At 57.3% G+C, this 21,795-nt stretch overlaps 8 protein-coding genes across 8 annotated transcripts; 4 read left to right on the top strand and 4 right to left on the bottom strand.

The window, feature by feature from the left end:
* Nucleotides 1–1,943: 1,943 nt before the first annotated feature.
* Nucleotides 1,944–6,474, bottom strand: INS49_006686 (uncharacterized protein; the record flags this gene model as incomplete). Its single annotated transcript, XM_043167456.1, has 3 exons — nt 1,944–2,685; nt 4,775–4,797; nt 4,861–6,474. 3 exons carry the CDS (start codon nt 6,472–6,474, stop codon nt 1,944–1,946), a joined length of 2,379 nt encoding a protein of 792 aa, XP_043028600.1.
* A 536-nt stretch (nt 6,475–7,010) lies between these two features.
* Nucleotides 7,011–8,050, top strand: INS49_006685 (uncharacterized protein; the record flags this gene model as incomplete). Its single annotated transcript, XM_043167455.1, has 5 exons — nt 7,011–7,041; nt 7,105–7,111; nt 7,171–7,223; nt 7,286–7,673; nt 7,729–8,050. 5 exons carry the CDS (start codon nt 7,011–7,013, stop codon nt 8,048–8,050), a joined length of 801 nt encoding a protein of 266 aa, XP_043028599.1.
* Nucleotides 8,051–8,320: 270 nt separating this feature from the next.
* INS49_006684 (uncharacterized protein) lies at nt 8,321–8,855 on the bottom strand (the record flags this gene model as incomplete). Its single annotated transcript, XM_043167454.1, has 3 exons — nt 8,321–8,652; nt 8,736–8,779; nt 8,851–8,855. The coding sequence occupies 3 exons, from the start codon at nt 8,853–8,855 to the stop codon at nt 8,321–8,323; spliced, it is 381 nt and encodes a 126-aa protein (XP_043028598.1).
* A 431-nt stretch (nt 8,856–9,286) lies between these two features.
* INS49_006683 (uncharacterized protein) lies at nt 9,287–11,824 on the top strand (the record flags this gene model as incomplete). The annotated part of the gene is made up of 1 exon (XM_043167453.1): nt 9,287–11,824. One exon carries the CDS (start codon nt 9,287–9,289, stop codon nt 11,822–11,824), a length of 2,538 nt encoding a protein of 845 aa, XP_043028597.1.
* A 2,749-nt stretch (nt 11,825–14,573) lies between these two features.
* On the top strand, nt 14,574–17,386 carry INS49_006682 (uncharacterized protein; the record flags this gene model as incomplete). The annotated part of the gene is made up of 3 exons (XM_043167452.1): nt 14,574–14,673; nt 14,732–16,359; nt 16,412–17,386. 3 exons carry the CDS (start codon nt 14,574–14,576, stop codon nt 17,384–17,386), a joined length of 2,703 nt encoding a protein of 900 aa, XP_043028596.1.
* Nucleotides 17,387–18,034: 648 nt separating this feature from the next.
* INS49_006681 (uncharacterized protein) lies at nt 18,035–18,828 on the bottom strand (the record flags this gene model as incomplete). Its single annotated transcript, XM_043167451.1, has 2 exons — nt 18,035–18,606; nt 18,681–18,828. 2 exons carry the CDS (start codon nt 18,826–18,828, stop codon nt 18,035–18,037), a joined length of 720 nt encoding a protein of 239 aa, XP_043028595.1.
* Nucleotides 18,829–19,127: 299 nt separating this feature from the next.
* Nucleotides 19,128–20,327, top strand: INS49_006680 (uncharacterized protein; the record flags this gene model as incomplete). The annotated part of the gene is made up of 1 exon (XM_043167450.1): nt 19,128–20,327. One exon carries the CDS (start codon nt 19,128–19,130, stop codon nt 20,325–20,327), a length of 1,200 nt encoding a protein of 399 aa, XP_043028594.1.
* A 54-nt stretch (nt 20,328–20,381) lies between these two features.
* INS49_006679 (uncharacterized protein) lies at nt 20,382–21,555 on the bottom strand (the record flags this gene model as incomplete). Its single annotated transcript, XM_043167449.1, has 2 exons — nt 20,382–21,385; nt 21,441–21,555. The coding sequence occupies 2 exons, from the start codon at nt 21,553–21,555 to the stop codon at nt 20,382–20,384; spliced, it is 1,119 nt and encodes a 372-aa protein (XP_043028593.1).
* Nucleotides 21,556–21,795: the final 240 nt, after the last annotated feature.

Below are 21,795 nucleotides of genomic sequence, written 5' to 3'. Positions count from 1 at the left end.
AGCGGCAGACCTACGAGGCTGCCTGGCCTGCGAAACCTGTGAGGACGGAGCGCAGGTGCCTGTATGCGTTTGACGAGCAGGTACCGTGCCCAACAGACTCGTCTGTCAGATGCTTCACATGGCGAGGAAGCCAATGTGAGATATGAGGGACTGTGGCACCTCAGGGCAAGCGAAACGTGTCACGGTCGCGCAGGATCGGGGACGGGATAGGCCAAATGGGCGCTTCTGTATACCGCGTCTATCCATGGCACGATGTCATCGCTACATATGGTGTGGACGGGTATACAGCAGGGACTCCCACAGTTTCGAGCACGGTGTACTTGGCTGATGCACTTTTGGACGAGCGCGAGTGGCTTCATCCTACGAACCCCCGCTGGGCTGCATTCAAGCCATCCAAGCCGATGAGGTCAATCACCTCCCTGGCGTTTTCTCGACCGCATCAGAAATGATGGCGGTATGCTGCTGCTGACTTGCAGATGCGGTCGGCGAGTTCTGGGGGATCTCGGTCAAACTCAGATCCGGGTGGCAGCCACGAGCACCCCAGATCACGAGATGGCATGCTGCACGGGAGTGGCCGTGTAACGCCTCACAAGGCTCGATTGCCTCGTGTTCCCAATCGGCGAACCATTCTTGGACCCCATCAAGCCATGTGTCGCCCGCCATCGGAGGGAAGACTCTCGTTTATGCTGACACGATTGTGGCTGCTGACTCACCACGTCTCTTTCATCTGCGGGTCTGAACCGAGGCGCTTGCCGACGGGATCGTGGGATCATGGCCCAGCCCATAGGAAACGAAGATTTTGCCTGCCAGAATGCCCTGCCATCGAGGGATTCCGCGGGCCTTGCATCACCAGCGTGCTTATTCCTGTGCCAAGAGGCGCAAAACCTGTATTCACCGTCGTACTTTCATATCTTCGACCAAATGGTGAGCCTGACACCAACGCCATACAAGCAAAGTTCGCGCATGCACGCTGGCGGGGCTAATGCACCGAGCGCTGCATGGAAACACTGTGGCCCCGGCAGGAAGCGCACTATACTATGCACGACAGCATTCGAGCTCTGCTCAGCCTTGCTCCGTTGCCCCCTCCCAGCGCCTCGGCTTCGCTGTCCTGAACGGTATGGAATAGGCAGCAGAATTACCACAGTAATGAGAATCCAGGGTCCAAATGCCCGCTAGTCCGTTTCTCATCTAGCATTCCCATCTCGACGGCGTCGTGGTGAGGCGCAGTGGACGAGTTGGGCTGCGGCTTGACGATATAAGGCTAATCGTGTGGGGCAGCTTTGTGCGATCGACGGGCCGCCGAACGTTGTATGGCGATAGCAAGTCAGAGCCGGCCGCGGATGCGCGTCGGGCGGCAAGCCAGACGACACGTCGGTCGGCGGACTTTCAGAGGAGGGAATGATCATTGTTTTCGGGCATCGTGGTGATCCCGTCTGTCTGCCGGTGAAATCTAGGCAGCAGGATAAGGACCAATGCCAACCCTTCGAAATGAGGTTGTCGTGCTGGGATCGTGGCAGGAGTGGCGTGCAGCCAATGGGTCTGCGTTGAACTATTCCGTGCGTACTGTGTATGTTCCTGCTGCTGCTTGACTCTGTACCACAACACCCATGTGCTTGAAACAAGTTCCTGTAGAGGCATCCTGCGGTGCAGTAATTTGGAAGCACTCTCAAGGGGGCAGCATGGTTGCTCCCGAAAAGCAACCGGAAGGCAAGGGGCGATAAAAACGTCTTGTTTTACGGCAGGATTCAACTCGACAGAAGTGCGTGAATATATTCTGTTCAGGAGATCTACAAACTCGGACATACCACGCGTAGAGACGCTCTTTGTGTACATACATACCTAGGCAATGTTCCTAATGCCCCATTTCCCCTAAAAGCTCAGTGAAAGGACCATAGCAGGTGTCGTAAGATTCGTGTGGCTGTGGTCTCGTGTGCCATTCCGGGTCACCACTCAGCCAGGTCCACCCAGTCCTTCTCCATCATGGCACCAGCAATGTCCCGCGCCCTCGACGCCATCCGTTCCCTGAACGCCCCAAGCCACATAAGCTCCAATGTCCCGTCCCCCGTCTGGTTGGCGAGACCCGCGTAGAACGTCTCGACCACCTTGACAGGAAATACCAAGGCGTCCGGTTGCGTAGTGACCGCCAGGGCGTGGTCCAGGCCCCGGCAGACGTTCACCGCCATCTCCGTGACCTTGAAGTGGCCGTAGGTGTCCGGATCGATGGCGAGCTGCGGCGGAAGGTCGGGGAAGGCCTGGTGGGGGTAGGCGTCGACAGCGGGCGAGAAGACGCTGTGGACGGCCGTCTCCAGGCAGGGGGCGAGGAGAACCTGCGCGGCCCAGTAGTACGTGAACGAGAGCGAGGCCAGCGAGTCCTGGAAGGCGAAGGGCTCAGGGAAGGGGATCTGTTCGCCCTGGTCATGCAAGATCCAGTATCGTCGACGGCGAGGGTCAAAGGCTGACATGTACCACTGCTCGAGCTGGCTTCGTGCGCCGAGGCAGTTCCCGAGGAGATCCTGGGCCATCGACCTGCGCGCCAGGGTTGGCTCCAGAGTTGTTATATGGTCGAGCTGCTGCAGGAGACATGTCGTTCGCGCCAAGGTGTCGAGGAGGCTGTCGAACGAGGTCTTGGGGTGTAGTTCGAAGGGAAGTGTGAGCCAGTCTTGTTCGGCACAGAATGTGCTTGTCCTGTTCAGAAGGGCTGTTGTGATGGCACTGGGCCGACAGACTCGGGCGAAGAAGTGGTGTGAAGGGAACCTTTGAAAGTACGCCGGACCAAGCTGTCTGATCCCATCCAACTGGGCTGTAGCATCTTGAAGGCTGGCAGGCGCGAGGGGCGAGTTGTGTTCGAATAGGAAGAGCAGTACGCTGTCCGCTGTGGTTGAGCCCGTCTCCTCTTTTGCTGGCGAGATGCTCACAAGACATTGACAGTGAAGTATAAAGTCTATGTTCTCGAACGTGGGCCTAATGTCGAGCGCACTTGACGGTGCCACAAATATCGACGTTGATTCACCGCTGTCCCCAAAATTGCTTCGGGCCACAGTGCTCAAAGGTGTGTGTATCGCAACGATCTCGAGGCGACGGGTTGATCCGGACCCTGCCGCATGGAGTTGATCATGCCAAGCGGGACACAGAGGCTTCGTCGGCACCAAGGTTGCTGCTCTGTCTTCACTCTTCCTCGGCGGAGATGGGGATTTCTTGGGACTTTTAGCATTTCGGGGCGGGTGGCTGCTGCATCGCCCCTTGTCTTCGACTGTTCCAACAATAAATACTGTCTCGCGCTCTTGGATACAGTGTCAGTCATGTTTGATCGAGACAAATGAGAAACTGGGGCGAGGGTGATGAGCAGTGAAGCTACGTACGATATCCTAAGCACTCCCGCCCGGAATCTATACATTTCCGGCAGTGTGGACGCTCATTATCACACTATAGGGCAAGGGTGTTAATGACAGGATCCAGACGTTACAGTGCCCACATACATACCTTGATTCTTCGGCTTCTGCATGTATTACAGCCTTTATATTTTCCTGGGACTCCTACCATCCTGACTGTTCATATCATGAGGCAAGACGCCGGGTGAAACGGTGATGACATTTAGAGGTTGGGACTTGTCGGGAAGGCTTCAACGACACAAGTAGTGTAGCTCTTTTGGGGCGACGGGAGAGAAGGGTATTTGGGAGCCGGTATAAAAGTACGGGGAAAGGTGCTGTGGGGGCTGAGGTATGCCTGTCATCTCGTGCTTGCATAGCACGTAGCCCGCCCCCCCGTGATGCATCTCGACTGAAGATCTGTCCCTCCAAGACATCTGAACACAGTTTTTTGCCTCTTTTACATTATGACTGAGAAAGAAATCAGATTGGAATGGTCGTAGCAGAGGAGCACTCGCCACCAGCGTGATCAAGTAGTGTGAAGTGAGGTGAAGTGAAGTGAGAAGGGCCTATGGACCGAAGATCCCCAAGGCTCAGCAGACGGCGCGATGAGCCACAATGTGGAACGAGAGCCGCGGGACGTTTCTCGATTTTGGGACTTGCTCTTGCTCAGCCATTCACATATATTGGTCGAGGGTGGACCGGGGTTACTAAAGCGAGGGAGGCCTTTCTTGCTTGAGTATGGCTTGCGTGACGATAGTTCGAGTCCCGGCCGTCAACCTGCAGGCGTTCCGTGTCCTCGTGTGGCATCCCTGTTCACTGGACTCACCGGGTAGCAGGGTGTGATTGGCCAGGCGGATGCGAAGGATTGTACTCCGTAAGCTCATGTTCTGTGCACTGGGCTGTAGGGCTGACAGCGCGTATATTTCGCTAGCTCCATGCGCTTCGAAGGGAAGGTGGCAGTTACACAAGGAAACCTGCTGCGTTATGACTGGTGGGTCGGATAAGCACCCGACTGATATGACTGCATGGACTGCAATGAGTTCGTCCCAGGTCTCTAGCCGGCGCAGAATGTGAGCATGAGCCGATATCACTTGATTGTGGGGTTCCACAGAGGATTCGTATCGCGGCCAATGGAGCAGGTAACGTAAGCGACCATAGCCGCTATGTAAGCTGCGATTATCTCTTCTGTAGGTTCCGGGTAAACTTAGGCCGAGTGTGCTCAAACGGAGGAGTCACTCACTCAAAAATAAAGTGATAGTGCCACAATCGCGAAGGAAGCCTTCTCTGGGCCTACAGTCATGTGGCAAAAAGCTGCATTACACCATCCGTACATACATCACCCCAGGCATAAAGAAGCAAAATATGTGGTGTTGTTTCCGTTGATTCGGCATGCACTCTATATGTACTTGTACGGGTTCATGATGCCGTTCTAGTCGCCACAGAGGTTAGCAAGTGTATACGAGTATGGAAATGGCTGAATATCGAAACATACCGGGTCGTATAGATCCTTGATCTGTTTCATCAGGCCTATCATGTTGTCGCTGCGGCTGTAGCCAATGAACTTCTTCTTCGCCAAACCAAGACCATGCTCGGCACTGATGCTGCCCTCGTGTTTCTTGATCCATTCGAAAACGTAAGGTTCCAAAATCTTCTCGACCTCCTTGTCGTATCGCCGAACACACACGTTGAGGTGTAGGTTTGAATCACCCATGTGCCCGTAACCAACGACGTCAACGACAGGGTACTCATCGGTATCACCGATCAGGCCGGCGGCGTGGATTTTCTCCTTGGTATCCTCTACCAGCTGGTATAACGACTTCAAGGGTATTGAGACGTCGTACTTGTAAACGCCACCGAAGGCGCCTGAGCTCTCGGATATGTGCTCTCGCCAGCCCCAGAGTGACTTGAGCTGGGTCTCGTCCTGCGCCACCACGCCGTCTGAAACGATCTCCTTGCCCATGACGTCCTCAAGGAAAGCTTCCAGCTTCTCATTGTCGTGCTCCGCGTTTGAGCCGCTGGTCTCGACGAGGCAATAGAATGGGTATTCACTCTCCAGAGGGAAGTTGTTCTTGGTGACCTTTTTAACAAGCTGCTGGCTCTGAGAATCCATGAGCTCAAAGGCTGACAGAATCTCGGAGAGCTGCCCTTTGGCTTCCCGGAATGCTTGCTGAACCTTTTCGTAAGAGTCTAGCCCAAAGAAGGCCACGTTGACTGCCTTTGACCGTTGTGGGCAGTGAATTGAGATTCCGGTGATGATGCCGATTGTACCCTCCGCACCGATGAATAGCTGCTTGATGTCGTATCCGGTGTTGTTCTTCCTCAGCTTGAAAAGGTCATCCACGATAGTGCCGTTGGGGAGCACGGCCTCGACTCCTAGAACATTCCCGTGCAAGCTGCCGTAGCGAAGGAGCCGCAGACCTCCGGCGTTGGTGGCAACATTGCCTCCAATATGGCAGGACCCCTTTGCGGCCAGGTCAAGAGGGAAAATGTAGCCCTTCTCCGCCAGGTAGTTATCGACAACCTCGAGCACGGCACCGGCGTCAGCCGTCAGGACACCGCTGACCTCGTCGAATGAGCGCACTTGGTTCATCCGGCTCATGTTGATGACAATCTCGTCAAAGACAGGAACAGAACCTCCAACTAAGCCAGTGTTGCCACCTTGAGGGACGACAGCCAGCATGTTGTCGTTACAATACTTGAGGACCTTGCTGACCTCCTCGGTCGATGCAGGCTTCAGGACTAGCCTACAGTGGCCTCGGTACTTGCGCATCCAATCCAAGTTGAAGGATTCCAGGTCCTCAGCCGCTGCCTCATCGGTGACGCCGTCGATGACGGCGGCCTCACCACCCAGCAGCTCCTTGAAGTGAGTGACATGGTCGGGGGTGAGTTGTGAGAACCTCGAGTCCCGCTTGATTTCAGGATACGAGTCGGTGGTGAATTTCCCGTGTCGGATAGCGGACGACCCGAAGTGCCTCGCAGCCGTGGTGGTGATGGTGCGCGCAGCAGCGACAGAGAAAGTCGAAGGGCCCGGCCGTGACAGGACGGCCGATATGCCGGCCTTCTCCGCTCTGGTCAAGGCGCGTGTGATGCGGGACCGAGACGCCATCTTGGAACGGTCGAGCTTGCTAAAGACAGGCTTCAGAACTGCACGTCTGGGAGGGGTTGGGAGGCGGCCTGGTAGCTATGTATACATTTATATCTCCGGCGTCCTCTCTCTTTCGCTTCCGATCCGCCACTGGGGCCGACCGGCAGACGAATTCCAAATTTGCGCGGGACGGAGCCTGCAGGGCGTGGGCTGGAGAGAGTGGGGGGTGGGACAACCAAGGTTCGGGTAGGTAGGTACCTTAGGAGGTAGGTAGTAAGTGGTGCTTGGCCCGTCCACGGCCAATTGGAGCTGATCGCACCCCTGGCGGGTGGCAGCTTTGGGAGCGGGAAGCTTCGTCGTCAGAGCTGCAGCCTGCCTACCTAGTTTACTGTACCTATCTCGACCTCAGCCGTCGCCATCACCACCTCCCAAACAGAGCTCCCTCATCGACATCAACGCGCCCCACCCCGACGATTCGAACCGCATTCCTCGCCCTCAATCCACATCTCTCACCCGCCCAACTCGTGCGTAGCCAATAACTTGAGTTCTTCGGCAAGATGGCTTCGGGATACGACAGAGCTCTTTCAGGTAAGCAACCCATGAGCTGCGTGCATCTGCTCGTTCTATATGCTGATCCAACCGTGCTTCTAGTCTTCAGGTCCGCCCACGCCCCTCGGTGCAAACACCCCTGTGCAAAACCATACTTACGTACCACAGTCCTGATGGACACGTCTTCCAGGTCGAGTATGCTGGAGAAGCCGTCAAGAGAGGTGCGCACCACGGCTCCTTAGCCCAGAGCCAGCAGCGCCACGAGGCTAACAGTCGCGGACAGGAACCTGCGCGGTTGGTGTCAAGGGAGCGGACATCGTCGTGTTGGGATGCGAGAAACGGTCCGCGATGAAGCTGCAGGATACCAGGATCACACCTTCCAAGATCGGTCTCATCGACACCCACGTTTGCCTCGCCTTCGCCGGACTGAACGCCGATGCGAGAATCCTTGTCGACAAGGCCCGTCTAGAAGCACAATCTCACCGCCTGAACTTGGAGGACCCAGTTACTATCGATTACATCACCAAGCACGTCGCCGGCGTCCAACAGAAGTACACCCAGAGAGGTGGTGTCCGACCGTTCGGCATCAGCACACTGATTGTCGGATTTGATCACGGCAGCAAAGTCCCCAGGCTATACCAGACAGAGCCATCCGGGATCTACTCCGCATGGTGCGTTGCCCCAGCTGTGATGTGATTAGAGGCAGAAGGCTGACACACACCACAGGAAAGCAAATGCCATCGGTAGGTCGAGCAAGACAGTGCGAGAGTTCCTGGAGCGAAACTACAAGGAGGACATGGACCGTGAGGCCACAATACGGCTGGCCATCAAGTCGCTGTTGGAGGTTGTGCAGACGGGCGCCAAGAACATCGAGATCGCCATCATGGCGCCGGGCAAGTTGATCGAGATGCTGCCGACGGAGGACATCGAGAACTACGTCAAGAACATCGAGCAGGAGAAGCAAGAGGAGGCGGCTAAGAAGAAGGGAGCCCGGACGACCGGTGCAGGAAGCTCTTCAATCCCCACCCGCACTGCAGGGGAGGAGTAGATTCTCGTGAGCCCCGAGAATTCAGAGGCGAGGGGGGTTCCGACATCATAGAGAGCGGATGGACAACTCCACGGAAGCCAAGGCGTTGGCTCGGGGCCTCTAGACTCTGCGGACACAATGATAGACGATAACGAACCCCTCTTTTGGCATTGTACACTACGAGCTCATGACCTGGCGCGTTCAGGCGCCTTGTAATATCATTCCCTAGACGCCGATGCTTAATGGATTTCCAACACTCGAATCCCGTGCTCTGTGTGCGGGGTGACATGCTTAGCCCAGCTTGTCGGCGTCTTCATCCGGGTCGAAAATCAGCTCCTCCAGCATCTTCTTCCGCTTTTGTTCGAGTCTCTCGTCTCTTATCATACGGCTGTCGACTCTGGCGTCCTCGCCCTCGACCTTGAGTTCTGGCTTGGGTGTTACGGCGTCGAGGACGAAGTGGTTATCACAGTGCGGGCAGTACTCGTCTGCTTCCTCGAACTCCTTGACATCCTTGCGGAAGCACTTCTTGCACTTCTTGCAGGCGAAGACCATCTCGAGCCGCTCCTTCAGGGGGTGGTTTTCTTGCTCCGCATGGCACTCAACGCAGTCGAACCATTTTTGGCCTATTCCGTGATAATTTTGTGATCAGCTGGTATTCTCTGTGTACCCCTGGTCGAGGCTTGGAGGGCGTGGGTGACAAGCGTACAGCATGGCGACCGGACGGAGACCTGAGCGTTGAGGATGTGTTTGCTTTGTGGCTGTCAGTCAGTCATGCTCGAGCGTCGCGATGAATCCTTCCACCTGACAGAGCCTGTGCTTACCACATATTGGTCAGATGCCGTGTAATTAACAGACCGAGACTCGAGTTGAGTCACTAGTGCCTCGATTCGAAGTATAGAGTGACTGTATGCGCTGCCCGCCTCGCCGGACGATTGTCGATTTCTAAGGCGGCGCGTCACGTCCGATCGTCTGTAATAATTAACGGCCGGACCCACCGTTGAGCTAGCGGCCAGGGGGCGGAAGCTGCCTAGCTTATCGATAAGCCTGCGCCCTGCGATCAGACTCAACCTCACCGTCGTCACCATCTTCTGACAATTCGAAACTCGTCCTCTACACCTCGTGGACAGTGGACACGCCTGGCTCCCGCGCAACGCAACACTTGCGCCGAGTGCTTATTGAACTCCTGCACTACACGCCTTGCGATGTCCCGTCTTGTTTGAGGATTCAAGATCTGAAAGCGCTCCCCTCACGCCCACGATGCCTCCAAAGCGGAAGGCAGTGCCCACTGGCAAGGGCACCGTCAAGGCTGGACGGTCCTCCAAGGTCTCAACTCCGGGACCTGCCACACCTCGTAGCACGGGGAGCTCGGAGCCGGAGCCTGAAGTAGAAGAGGAGGACGATGAGCTGGACGAGGGGATCCAGCGCAACGTAGACTACTTCGACCTCAACAATGAAGAGTACAAGTACCGCGAGCCGCCTGCCATTCTCGACATGGCCTCCAAGTTCTTTGGTGCCCAACACGAGCGAGACTTCACCAGAATGAAGATGAAGCCCGATCACCAGAATAGGCCGGTGTGGATACAAGGCGACTTCAAGGTCGTGCTGGAGAGCTTCCACCCACTCGCGCCACAGGCGCAGGATTTCCTCATAACGATCGCTGAGCCCCTGTCGAGGCCTACGTTCCTGCACGAGTACAAACTCACTACCCACAGTCTTTATGCTGCCGTCTCTGTTGGCCTTAACCCGAACGATATAGAAAACACCCTCGACCGATTCTCAAAGACGCCGGTTCCCGACAACATCAAAAAGTTCATCAAGAACTGTGGTAGCGCTTATGGCAAGGTGAAGCTTGTGTTGAGGAACAACAAGTACTACGTGGAGACGACCGACGCCGAAGTCTTACAACTGCTACTCAAGGACCCCATCATTGGCCAAAAATGCCGAGTACAGGGCGCCGAAGAAGTTACAACGAGTGCTCCCAAGATGTCGGGATTGGCCATCGCTGGAACAAAGGAAGCCGCTGGAGTGCGCGAGGCCGAGGGCTTGGGCAACAAAGTCAACGCCGGACAGGCTGGACAGGGCCCCACAGCCCAGGACGTGTATACCGCACTGAACGATGACGATGACGAAGAAGATGCAGACGTCGTCCATGCCTTCCAGATCCAGGACGAGAAAGTCGGCGAGGTCGCCAAGCAGTGCCTGGAACTACGCTATCCTGCTCTTGAGGAATACGATTTCCGAAACGACAACGTCAATGCCAACCTGGAAATCGACTTGCAGCCAGCGACACAGATCCGTCCGTATCAGGAGAAGAGCCTTAGCAAGATGTTCGGTAACGGCCGCGCGAAGAGCGGTATCATTGTGTTGCCCTGTGGGGCAGGAAAGACATTGGTTGGCATCACGGCTGCTTGCACGATCAAGAAGGGAATCATTGTCCTGGCCACCAGCAACATGTCTGTCATCCAGTGGAGGAACGAATTCATCAAGTGGTCGAATATCAATCCTGACGATATCGCCATATTCTCTTCGGATAACAAGGAAGTCTTCACCGGAAACACCGGCGTTATCGTCACGACCTACTCGATGGTGAGCAACTCGAGGGAACGAGCTCACGAGTCGGCCAAAATGATGAAGTTCCTCCAAAGCCGGGAGTGGGGCCTAATGCTCCTAGATGAAGTGCATGTCGTCCCTGCAAACATGTTCCGCAGGGTCACGGGTGCTATCAAGGCTCACTCCAAATTGGGTCTTACAGCGACACTGCTCCGAGAAGACAACAAGATTGAGGATTTGAACTTCCTCATCGGACCGAAGTTATACGAGGCCAACTGGATGGAGCTTTCACAGCAAGGGCACATTGCAAGAGTTCAGTGTGCCGAGGTCTGGTGCACCATGACAACGGAGTTTTACGACCATTACCTTGCAGCGCCTTCGCGAAAGAGGTCGCTCTTCTACGTCATGAATCCTAGCAAGATCCAGGCGTGTCAGTATCTCATTAAATATCACGAAGAGCGGGGTGACAAGATCATTGTCTTCTCAGACGACATTTACGCTCTGGAGTTTTATGCGAAGAGGTTGATGAAGCCGTACCTCCACGGCGGCACCAGCAACTCTGAGAGACAGACTATCCTCCAGCTGTTCCGAGATTCACCTTCGACTAACACCATCTTCCTCTCCAAGATTGGTGACACATCACTCGATCTTCCTGAAGCAACGTGTCTAATTCAGATTTCGGCACAGTACGGGTCCCGACGTCAGGAAGCGCAGCGCCTAGGCCGTATCCTGCGAGCTAAGCGACGAAACGACGAGGGCTTCAACGCCTTCTTTTACTCCCTTGTATCCAAGGACACACAGGAGATGTACTTCTCGTCGAAGCGTCAGGCTTTCCTCGTTGACCAGGGTTATGCCTTCAAGGTCATCACCCACCTGCACAACATCGAGCAGACGCCGGACCTCGCTTTCGCGACGGCGCAGGATCGAAAGGAGCTCCTGACCAAACTCCTAATGGATCTCGAAAAGTCGGCGGCAGTCTACGACAGGGAGGCGAACGGGCTGGCGGCGGAGGGCAACATGTTCTACGGCCCCGACGGCAAGCCGCTGCGGCAGGCAGGCAAGAAGAAGAACTACGTGAGGAGGACAGCGGGCGCGTTGAGCGACCTGAGCGGTGGGCAGGACATGGCGTACGTGGAGCAGAACAAGAGCGCCAACAGGTCCATGAAGAAGAAGGTACCGAAGAGCGACTTCTTCAAGAAGATTAGCAGGGACAACGAGAGACGGAGGAAGGCAGCACAAGAGTGAGAGGCAAGTTCCCCTGCCCACCCGGGAGGCGGGCGGCGGGGAGGCAGCCTGGTCTCTGTGGTTGAGGCTGCAGATCAAGGTGTTATGGTTCGGGGCAAGCTCATGAAGAGCAGCATACGGCGTTCTGGATGGATAGGTACCGGGTATGGCATCGGCCCAGCCCGGATTATTATTTTGCTCACTATACGTGACAGTTGGTCGGCTGGGATTAAGTCACGACCAGCAAGACTTACCGGCTTTGCATGGGGCGCCTAAATTGATGCCTCCTCAAATGCGAAAGTTGACTTCTGGGAAGCGCGCTTGCAGGTAAATGTTGATCACCGTCCTGCTTCGGAGGCGTGCTCAAGGCATTTCACCCCGAACTTGAGCATACGCCCTTGGCTGAAGCCGAGCAAATCACTTGTCAAGGGTAGGTAGGATTATGATATCGTGCGCATCATACCTCGGGTGCCCGCCCCGTGCGGCAGCTCCCGTTTGTTTGCCCCATATGAGGCGGCTGGCCGGGGAGATCTTCCCTGGGCGGAGGTGGTCGTCTCGACGGACCATGTTGACGAATACTCGTCGCCCATAGGCTGCTGATAGACTCTCGCGACAGGAGAGCATGTTGTTTTTCGGGTTGTTATCTCGACGCCATTACCCGCGGGTGAAAGGAGGGGGGCGTTGTGTGCGCGTGCGGATGTTGTTGAGAACATGAGAGGTCACTTGCGGATTGGCGCCATGGAAGGTAGCCTTTGTGATAGGTGTTCTGCATGGCGCCGTCCTCGCCTCTTTTCCCTTTTGCCCCTTTGCAATTGGTGCTTCCCGAAAAGACCCCCGTGAGAGATTTGAGTCTCGCCCGAGCTCACTCACTCGCCTTTTTCCTGGTGGGAGGACGCCCCAGGCGCTGTCCTGTGCTTGCAGCGCCCGCATCTTTGTCACGGCGGCAGCAGCGCAGGCATTGCCTTGCTCGCGTGGCGAAGGTGCACAGTTCCTTGATTGAGCGGGACCGGGGAAATGCAGCAGTGCTGCCAGGCCGCATAGTGCAACTCCCGGAAGTGGGTCACGACATTGAGTGTCAATGTGGGCTTCGCTGCGTCTCGGCCTCAGTCCATGGGTCTCCCTTGGAGCGGCCACGCTGCTACTGTAGGTCGAACAGGGGCCGTGACCAAGAGAACCGCTGGCTTGGGACGGGACTTGACAGGCGCGCTGGCAGGCCGTTTCGGTAGGTGCATCGAGGTCCTTCATGTGGGCGTGTGTTGTTTGCATGTACGGATCCTAGTCAGCGCAGTGCCTGCTGCAATGGTTCCCCCTCTCGACGTGGCCTCGGTCGGTTCGCCGGGCGGTGTGGTTCGTGATGGGATTTTTTTTGAATTTTTTTAAGATTGTCCAGTGGAAATCTGATCCAGGACCACAAGTCAGACGTCCCATGCTGCAGTCTAAAAGGTCCTACCTTAGTCGTCCGTCCCCGGGAACGAGATTGAAAAGGGGCCTGTGTCCGGATTCCAAACACGGCCAGTCTATTTTCACACTGGCGATCTGCAACATTTTTCATGCTGTGCCGCGGGACGCTCGCAAGCCCGGCACGCAAGCGCTCTGCAAGATTGTTGTGGCTCTCATAATTGTCTTGCTCTGCCTATACCTTACCGCTCAGCTCTTCAGCCCGGCTCAGCCCACCTCTTTCTTGCCCGGGCCAGATTTCCTCAGAGCACCATCTGTTTCCCAGCCTTGCCACTGAAACTAGCCTGACGATCCGTCGCGACGGTTTCGCGGACTGGACCGAGCTGCGGAAGTCCTGTTGCTGCAGGCAGAAAGCGGCGGCGGCGGCTGTGGTGGTGCCATAACACCGCGCGGTACCTCGGTCCATTAACAACGAGATACGACACACTCTGTCACTGTCGTCATCCGGTCCGTCTACCACCATCCCGGGATCCTCCTCACAAGGCGAAGAGCGAGCGGAGAACAAAACAGACAACAATGCCCGCCATCACTTCTTTCAGCTGCTAGACTCCCGCCACGGGGGCTTGAGCTCTCTGCTGGAACCCATCGAAACACTCAAGGCACACAAGCCACCATCCTTATGCCCAACGTCGTCATCCCGCCGTCCCTCCCCGAGGCCAAAGGAACAACAACCTCCAACACGTCGGCCGACCTCTGCGACGCTTGTTATTATTGCTGCGAGGAGCAGCGTCTCCCATCCTTTCTGGCTGACCAGCTCAAGCTAAATTAAGTAAGTCGGATCCAGCTAGGCGCCGGCATTAGAGTAGTGCCTACTCCTTCCTCCACCTCCGCGGGCCCGGACTGCAGCCAGCCAGCGCCCCCAAAAATTCCACGACTGCGCCAGACGCCGTGCGACCGCGGGCCACTATCTCATTGCGCCTTCTTCCGGCCCATGACAATCATCACTCGTCGACCAGCTTAGCTTGTGCTGCCATCGCATTCTTCGCTCCCGGGCCAGAACTCACCTTCTTGGCGTGCCGTGTCACTCGAGTCGCCAGACTAATCACGGCCTCCCCTTGATTCGAATCGGGGGAGACGGATTTGCTCGTCTGATCTCGTCTTATATCATCTTCTCCATCTCGCCAACTCCGGCATTGAGACTGCAGCTGCGCGCATCAACAACCTCTGCCAAGCCTCGCGACAATGGTTTTTTGCACTTTGAGACCTCAGGGCAGCTTTTCCGCAGTGTCCGATCTCTGATTTTCGTCTCTGCAAGTCGCCACGCCTCGCAGTAAAAACCGGTCATCTGGTGGCCATCTGGAGCCTGCCCATCATGGTTTCGCCAGTCTTCAGCATATTCTGGGATCAGCTCAAATCCCTTAAGCCATCCTTTGTCTCCAAGAAGCCCCATTTCAACTTCATTACTGTTCATTGTAAGTCTCACCGTCGTGCGAATCTCGCCCGTACGTATTTCTGACCTGGGCTTCGCAGACTTCTGGGTCATAGGACTGTCCATTCTGGCGTCTGTGGTCATCTATGGCACTGCCGCAGGGGAACTCGCATATATAGATGCCTTGTTCTTTGCCGTCGGTGCAAACACACAGGCGGGATTGAACCCGGTTGATGTGAACAAGCTGAATACGTGCCAGCAAGTCATCATCACCCTGTGTTCCATGGCCTCGAGCCCCATCACCATCAACTCCTTTGTCGTATTCCTACGCCTCTTCTGGTTCGAAAAGAAATTCCAGAACATTGTGCGCGAGGCGCGCAACCGCAGGACTACCATCTCAAAGTCCAAGTCTACGGCACAGCCAGAGCAGACTCGGCCGCAGAACGGCGTTAATGGCCGCCACATAACGGTTATGCACAATGGCAACCCAACGAGGATGACCAACGACGGGATCGTGTTAGATAATGCGGGTGACAAGCCCTCGAATGGTAGCAGTTCGGGCGTCAGTCCTCACGGGACGCCCCCCGAGCAGGATCCCGGTCCAGCGGTGACTGAGAGTCCGGGCCCAGGCATTCGGTTTGCAGGAACCGTGAAGAGAAGTGATGGTGTCGAGGACGACCAGCTCAAGTTCCCGCGCAAACGAACCGACGAGGAGCACATTGCTATCCTGGAACGCCAGCGCAACAACAACAATGACGAGATCCTTCGTATACCGGGACCGATGGATGTTGAGAGGGGACTACGCCCGAGCAGGATCGAGGAGGACTCCGACGAACCACCAGAGCCCGTCTCCCCAGGGGCGCGGGCCAGCAGTGCGGGTGATGCGGACAGGTCGGAGCGCCCTAAGGGGATCACGATCCAGGAACCAGCTGCAAAGGAACCGAGGCACAACAGCACGATGGACGACATAAACGACGATGCGAGGGCTTTCATAAACGTGCTCACCCCATTTAGACTCCGCAAGCCCCGTTTCTTTAACAACGGTGACGACAAGCTCCACCACGAGCAGGACGCACCGTTCTCGCGGATAAAGAGGCGCCAGACTCTCGACACGATCAGGAACGCCCTCACCAGAGACAAGGACCAAGACGAAGCGCCGTACCTGAGCTGGCAGCCCACGCTGGGACGGAACTCGCAGTTCCATGACCTGACCGAAGACCAGAGGGAGGAGCTGGGCGGCATCGAGTACAGGTCCCTCAAGACCCTGTCGTTAATACTTACTGTGTACTTCTGGGGATTTTGGATCCTGGCGGTAGTGTGCCTCACCCCATGGATTATCAACTCATCTTATGGCTCCATCGTGGATGATGCCGGTCAGTCAAGGCCATGGTGGGGCATCTTCATGGGCAGCTCTGCCTTCATGGACCTGGGCTTCACCTTGACTCCCGACAGCATGATCTCCTTCAACACGGCTGTCTTCCCGCTCTTGGTCATGAGCTTCTTCATCGTCATTGGGAATACGGGGTTCCCCGTGATGCTTCGTTTCATCATCTGGGTCACGAATCTCTGGGTACCTCGACACTCCGGCTTATGGGAAGAGCTTCGGTTCCTGTTGGACCATCCGCGTCGATGCTTCACTTTGCTGTTTCCCGCGGCGGCGACGTGGTGGCTCTTCTGGCTACTCGTCATCCTGAACGGGATCGACTTGATCTTTTTTATTATACTAGATGTAAGTACAGGTCCGGCCCTCTCCCTCTGTTGAGCGAGACCGATCCCTGCAGCTCGGCACTGGACCGATCGTCAAGTTGTCTCCCGGAATCAAGCTCCTAGACGGGCTCTTCCAAGCAGCATCGACGCGGACGGCAGGGTTCGCATGCGTTAATCTCGCTGATTTACACCCCGCTGTCCAGACGTCCTACCTCATTATGATGTATATCTCCGTCTTTCCCATTGCCATCTCGGTCCGTCGCACCAACGTCTACGAGGAGAAGTCCCTTGGTATCTACCAGGACTTGTCCGGCGAGGATGACGAGGGTGCGCTATCGAGCTCCTTCAGCTACGTCGGCGCCCATCTGCGGCGTCAGCTTTCCTTCGACTTGTGGTTCATCTTTATCGGCTTCTTCATCCTGTCGATATCGGAGGGCAATCGCCTGTCGAAAAATGACTTCTCCATGTTCGCCGTCCTCTTCGAGATTGTGAGCGCGTACGGCACAGTCGGCCTGAGCCTAGGGTACACCGGTGTTAATACCTCGCTGTCTTCTCAGTTCACCGTCGTGGGGAAGCTGGTCATCATCGCGATGCAGATCCGAGGCCGCCACCGTGGCCTGCCGTACGGCCTCGACCGCGCCGTCCTCCTCCCCAGCGAGTCCCGGTTCCGTAACGAGGCCGAGGAGCCGGCTCTGACGGGCGTGAGGACGCGGACGATGCCCAGGAGGGGCTCGGCCGTGTCGGTGGCGACGGATGGCAGGAGCCTCAACCGTGGGCGTACCAAGAGCATGGACAACCGGGTCGACCGCGTCAACTCCAACGTACTCTCCCAGTTGCTGCAGATTGGCCCCCCGATACCACACCATGACACGAGTCTTAGGAGGGTGACGTCTGACCCGACCGTGGACGAACAGGGACCCACCCTCGGGCCGGCTTTCGATCCGTATATGAGCATGCCACGCCGGTCAGAGACGTACTCTACATCGAGGCGTTCGGTCAACAACGCGACGTTAGCAAGAGAAAGAGACAGGGACAGGGAGGAGGTCTAAGACCCGAGCATCTATTTGTCGTTCTTCCACTGTGATCCATCTGGTGGACTTTGTCCCTTCCGCTCTTCCACCCTATGGGAAGAGGTCCACCAGGGGAAAAAAAAAAGAGAATTTGGGCGGTTGCTTTCATGCATGGGAGGCGCATACAGCGATAGAAAAGAAGAGGAAGAGAGGTTCATACCTTGGTTCACGGGTCGGTAGTCGTCATTTTACACGCTGGGATACTCATGTATTACAATTCGGGGCGTTTTCTTCGAGGCTGGGGGTGTTCTTGTAGTGGTGCCGGAAAAGTGGATAGCAGCAGCATACATTTGCCTTTTTCATTGTACAATACAATTTCTACCGTCATCATTGCGCCTCTGCTTATTGGGAAAGCACGCATTCCTCAGGGACAGAGAGATGGCAACGTGCGTACATAGACTCGAACCGGTAATGACACGGGCGTGTAATATCTTGTGGTTCGCTCGTCTTTTCCCCTCGAGGCCCCTAGTGAAGCACAATACTTCCTCGCATGGAGGAGTATGCTCCAGAAGTCCGCTAACTTCCTGCCAACGCAACAAAACGCTCTCGGGGTCTGCACATGGAGGCCATCCTGTTCCATCGCTTCTCTGTCGTCGGCACCAAAACACGTCCCGGCGAGCCCCCGCTCTAGAACTCGACCTTCTTCTTCTGCCTCCTCTTGCCCTTGCCAACAGCACTGGCGAAGACGTTCCTGCTGCGCCGCCACTCGCGCACGTGCTGCTCGACGCTGCCGACGTCGTGCTTGGGGTGGCGCAGGTACGTGAGGCGGGCCCGGCGTGCCCGCCTGGCGCGCCTCTTGATGATCTCGATGCCCGTGACGTTGCGGCTGTAGATCTTGAAGGACATCTCGACGCCCGTCTTGGCCAGCTGGCCGCGCAGCAGCAGCGACGACTCGATCCCCCGGCGGCGGACGCTCACGAGCACGCCGGCGAAGGGCTCGGCGGCGCGCTTGGTCGTCACCAGCAGGATGTCGCCGACGCGCGCGCTGTCCGGGTTCTCCTTGCTGAAGAGCCGCGTCCGCGCGCCCGAGGGGTCCATCTTGCGGATCTGGTAGGCGTGGTGCGCGGCCACGGGGTTCGGCGGCGGGGGCTTGAGGTGCGGGTGCGTGAGCTTGAGCGAGGGGATCACGCTCGTCGGGGAGGTGTAGACCGCGAAGCCGGTGCGCAGCTTGTCTGGGGTGTGTTTGTCCTGGATGGGGACTGCGTGTGAGGGGGCGTGTGTGTCAGCCTCGCCGTTGTCCACGGTCCGAGCAGAAAGGTGGACGACGACCTACAGAATCCGGGGGCGGGCGTCTTAGGCGCCGGGGGGACCTCCCGAGGCAGCTGGGCCTTGCTGAGGCGGAATGACCGGTTCTGTTGTCTTGAATGCCGTAGCACCATCTTGAGGCAGCCCAGGGGCCGCCGTATAGGTGCTGAATTCATGATGGGCCGGTGTGGGTTATGACGGCGACGAGGGCGGAGGGTGCCACATGTGACGGTGGTGGACAATCGTCTTCTCAAATTCTTGGGGACTACGAAGTTCACGCAGGGGTGCTGCGGGTAGCTGGCAATTGCCAGGGCTGATTGGCTACCCGCAGCTTTAAAGTGGGTTCAGACGCGCTCATGTACCCAAGTACCCCTGTAGTCCTGGATGAACTTGGGTAACTTTTTTGAACATTTGCGATCAGCAGGCCCGGACACGCTTGCACCAGCTGCACCGCGCCTCGACAACCACAGCCGCCATGTCCAACAACTTCATACGGCCTGCCTTCAGGGCAGGTCGGGCTGCCCTAGGGGCCTCAGTACGGGCTGCACCACCGTCCCAGCAATCCAGATGCTTCTCGGCCTCGACGCCACGGCAAGCAGGCAATGTCATCACCTTCTCCAAGACGTCCAACGCCAAGCTCGACGGCCTCCTCCACGAGATGCAGCAGAAGATCATCCTCCCCAGCGTGCTGCCCCTCACCCAGAGGAAAAAGATCTTCCGCGAGCGGTACAGGGAGAAGCTGGAGCTCGAGCCCATCGAGATCGAGATCGACGGCAAGCGCCTCAAGTTCCGATACCTCGACTACAGGAAAGGCGAGGTCCCCAACACGCGCAAGATCTTCTTCCAGGCGCTCGACAACATGAAGACCAAGGAAGACTGGCAGGAGCTTCCCAAGCTGCTCGAGGCCCTGCAGCACAACGCGCGCCGCAAGTTCGAGGTGTCGGACTGGCCCAAGATCGTGAGGAAGGCCGGCATGAGCGGCAACCTGGGCCCCATCATCGAGGCCGTCAAGAGGCCCGAGAGGACGGGATTCAAGCTGGACATGTCGGAGAAGGTCCAGGAGATCATGAGCCTCATCGTGTGGGAGGCGGCCGAGGCGGGGTGGAGTATCTCGTCGCTGAACACGGCGCTCAAGTCCGCCGAGAGGATACTGGAGGTCCTGGATGGGGAGGGCCACGAGCTCCACACGAGGGACAAAGAGCGCGCGAAGCTGATCAAGGACCGTTTCCCCCTGAAGAGAGACCCGCAGATCCTGGCCACGCCGCTGTTCCTCACGGCCATGCTTGCGGTCAAGCACGGCAAGACCGAGCACGCCGACAAGATGCGCAGGTATGCGCAGGTCATCGTGAGCCAGTGGCCGGAGGGCAAGGGGCTTCTGGAGCTTCATCCGCATGAGGCTTACGTCGACGTGGAAGGCACGGCGTACCTGATGGAGAAGAACAAGTTTGTGCTGGCGGCGTCACCGATCTTGAAGGGCTTCGACTTGGCCATGGAGGGATTGAGCAGCGACCTTGCGAGCCAGATCAAGCTGCGGAGGGAACCACTAGCCGCGGAAGTGAGGGGCGCTCTTGAGGCGGATGACATGAAGAAGGGGCGGGGCAAGTACTTGTACGAGAAGTGCTTCCTCGAACCTAGTGAGGCACAGAAGGAGGCTGAGGCCGCACAGGCGGCGTGATGATATGTACAACTTGTGAATATTGATGTCTATCAACCAAGACCCTGCCGTCTATTATGGCAAGACTATGTACCTCTCCAGATGCTTGGGGATTGACCCTATCAGCTTCTTCTCCGTCAACCACTTCCTCGAGAACAACCGGTCCTGGTATCTGTAAGCCCCATCGCACAGCATGGTGACAACGGTGTGACCCTTGCCCAGCTTCTCCGCCGCCTTCTGAGCAGCCACGACGTTGAGTGTGGAGCTGGCGCCCAGGTACAGACCCTCCTCATCCAGGCAGCGGTAGACCATTTCAATCGTTTCCTCGTCAGGGATGTGCAGCGAATCGTCCACCAGGCCGATGTCGGGCTTCAGGTTGTCCGTGATCCGCCCCTGGCCGATGCCCTCCGTGATGCTGGACCCCGTCCTCTCCACCAGCTTGCCCCCGGACTGGACGTACGAGTGCAGCACGCTCCCTGGCGGGTCGGCCAGGAAGCACTTGACCCTGCCGCCGCTGACGTCCTTGAGGTAGCGGGTGACGCCGGCGAAGGTGCCGGCCGTGCCCGTGGCGCAGGTGAAGGCGTCGACCTTGCCCTGGGTCTGGGCCCAGATCTCGGGGCCCGTGGTCTCGATGTGGGCCTGGCGGTTGGCGGTGTTGTCGAACTGGTTGGTCCAGACGGCGTTGCCGTGGCCGAGGCTCTCGGCGTGGCGGCGGGCCTGGTGGTTGTAGTTCTCCGGGTTGTCGAAGGCGACGGCGGGCACGGGGTAGACCTCTGCGCCCAGCAGGCGCAGCAGGTCGATCTTGCCCTGGGACTGGGTGTTGGGCATGTAGATGACGAGGCGGTAGCCCAGCGAGCGGCACACGTGCGCCAGCCCGATGCCCGTGTTGCCCGCCGTGCCCTCGACGACGGTGCCGCCCGGCTTGAGCAGCCCCTTGCGCTCGGCGTCCTGCACCACGTACAGCGCCGCGCGGTCCTTGACCGACCCGCCCGGGTTCATGAACTCGGCCTTGCCGAGCACCTCGCAGCCGGTCCGCTCGGAGAGCTTGTTCAGGCGGATCAGCGGGGTGTTTCCGATCGCTGCCGAGGGAGGTTAGTACACAGGGTAGGTGTGCATGTGTCGAGAGGGTCGTACCTCCAGTCAGCCCTCTTGCGACTCCTTGGGCGTGCGCAATGCCTAGTTTTGGCGACGAGGCCTCGGCCATGCGCATGGCGCTGGTCGCAAAGGACCGTACGCTTTGCCTTATCATCTTGGCGGTTGTGGTGTCGGGGGACTGCGCTGCCTTGCTTCAATTGCCTGCTGTCGGCGAGGAAGCAGTAATCGTCATGAGTTGAAAAGATTCCCTGACAAATGCAGACTGACCATCGCAGCCGTGGCGGGGCCGATCACGGCACCGGCCGCACCAAAGTTACGGGGCCCTTCTGCCGAGCGAGTCAACCGAACCCCCTGGGTGGGACCGGAACTTGACACTCCAAGCACAAACGCTGCC

This window comes from Diaporthe citri (genome assembly GCF_014595645.1).
Source record: "Diaporthe citri strain NFHF-8-4 chromosome Unknown scaffold_2, whole genome shotgun sequence".
Classification (NCBI taxonomy): domain Eukaryota; kingdom Fungi; phylum Ascomycota; class Sordariomycetes; order Diaporthales; family Diaporthaceae; genus Diaporthe; species Diaporthe citri.
This window is presented reverse-complemented; position numbering and strand designations above follow the sequence as displayed.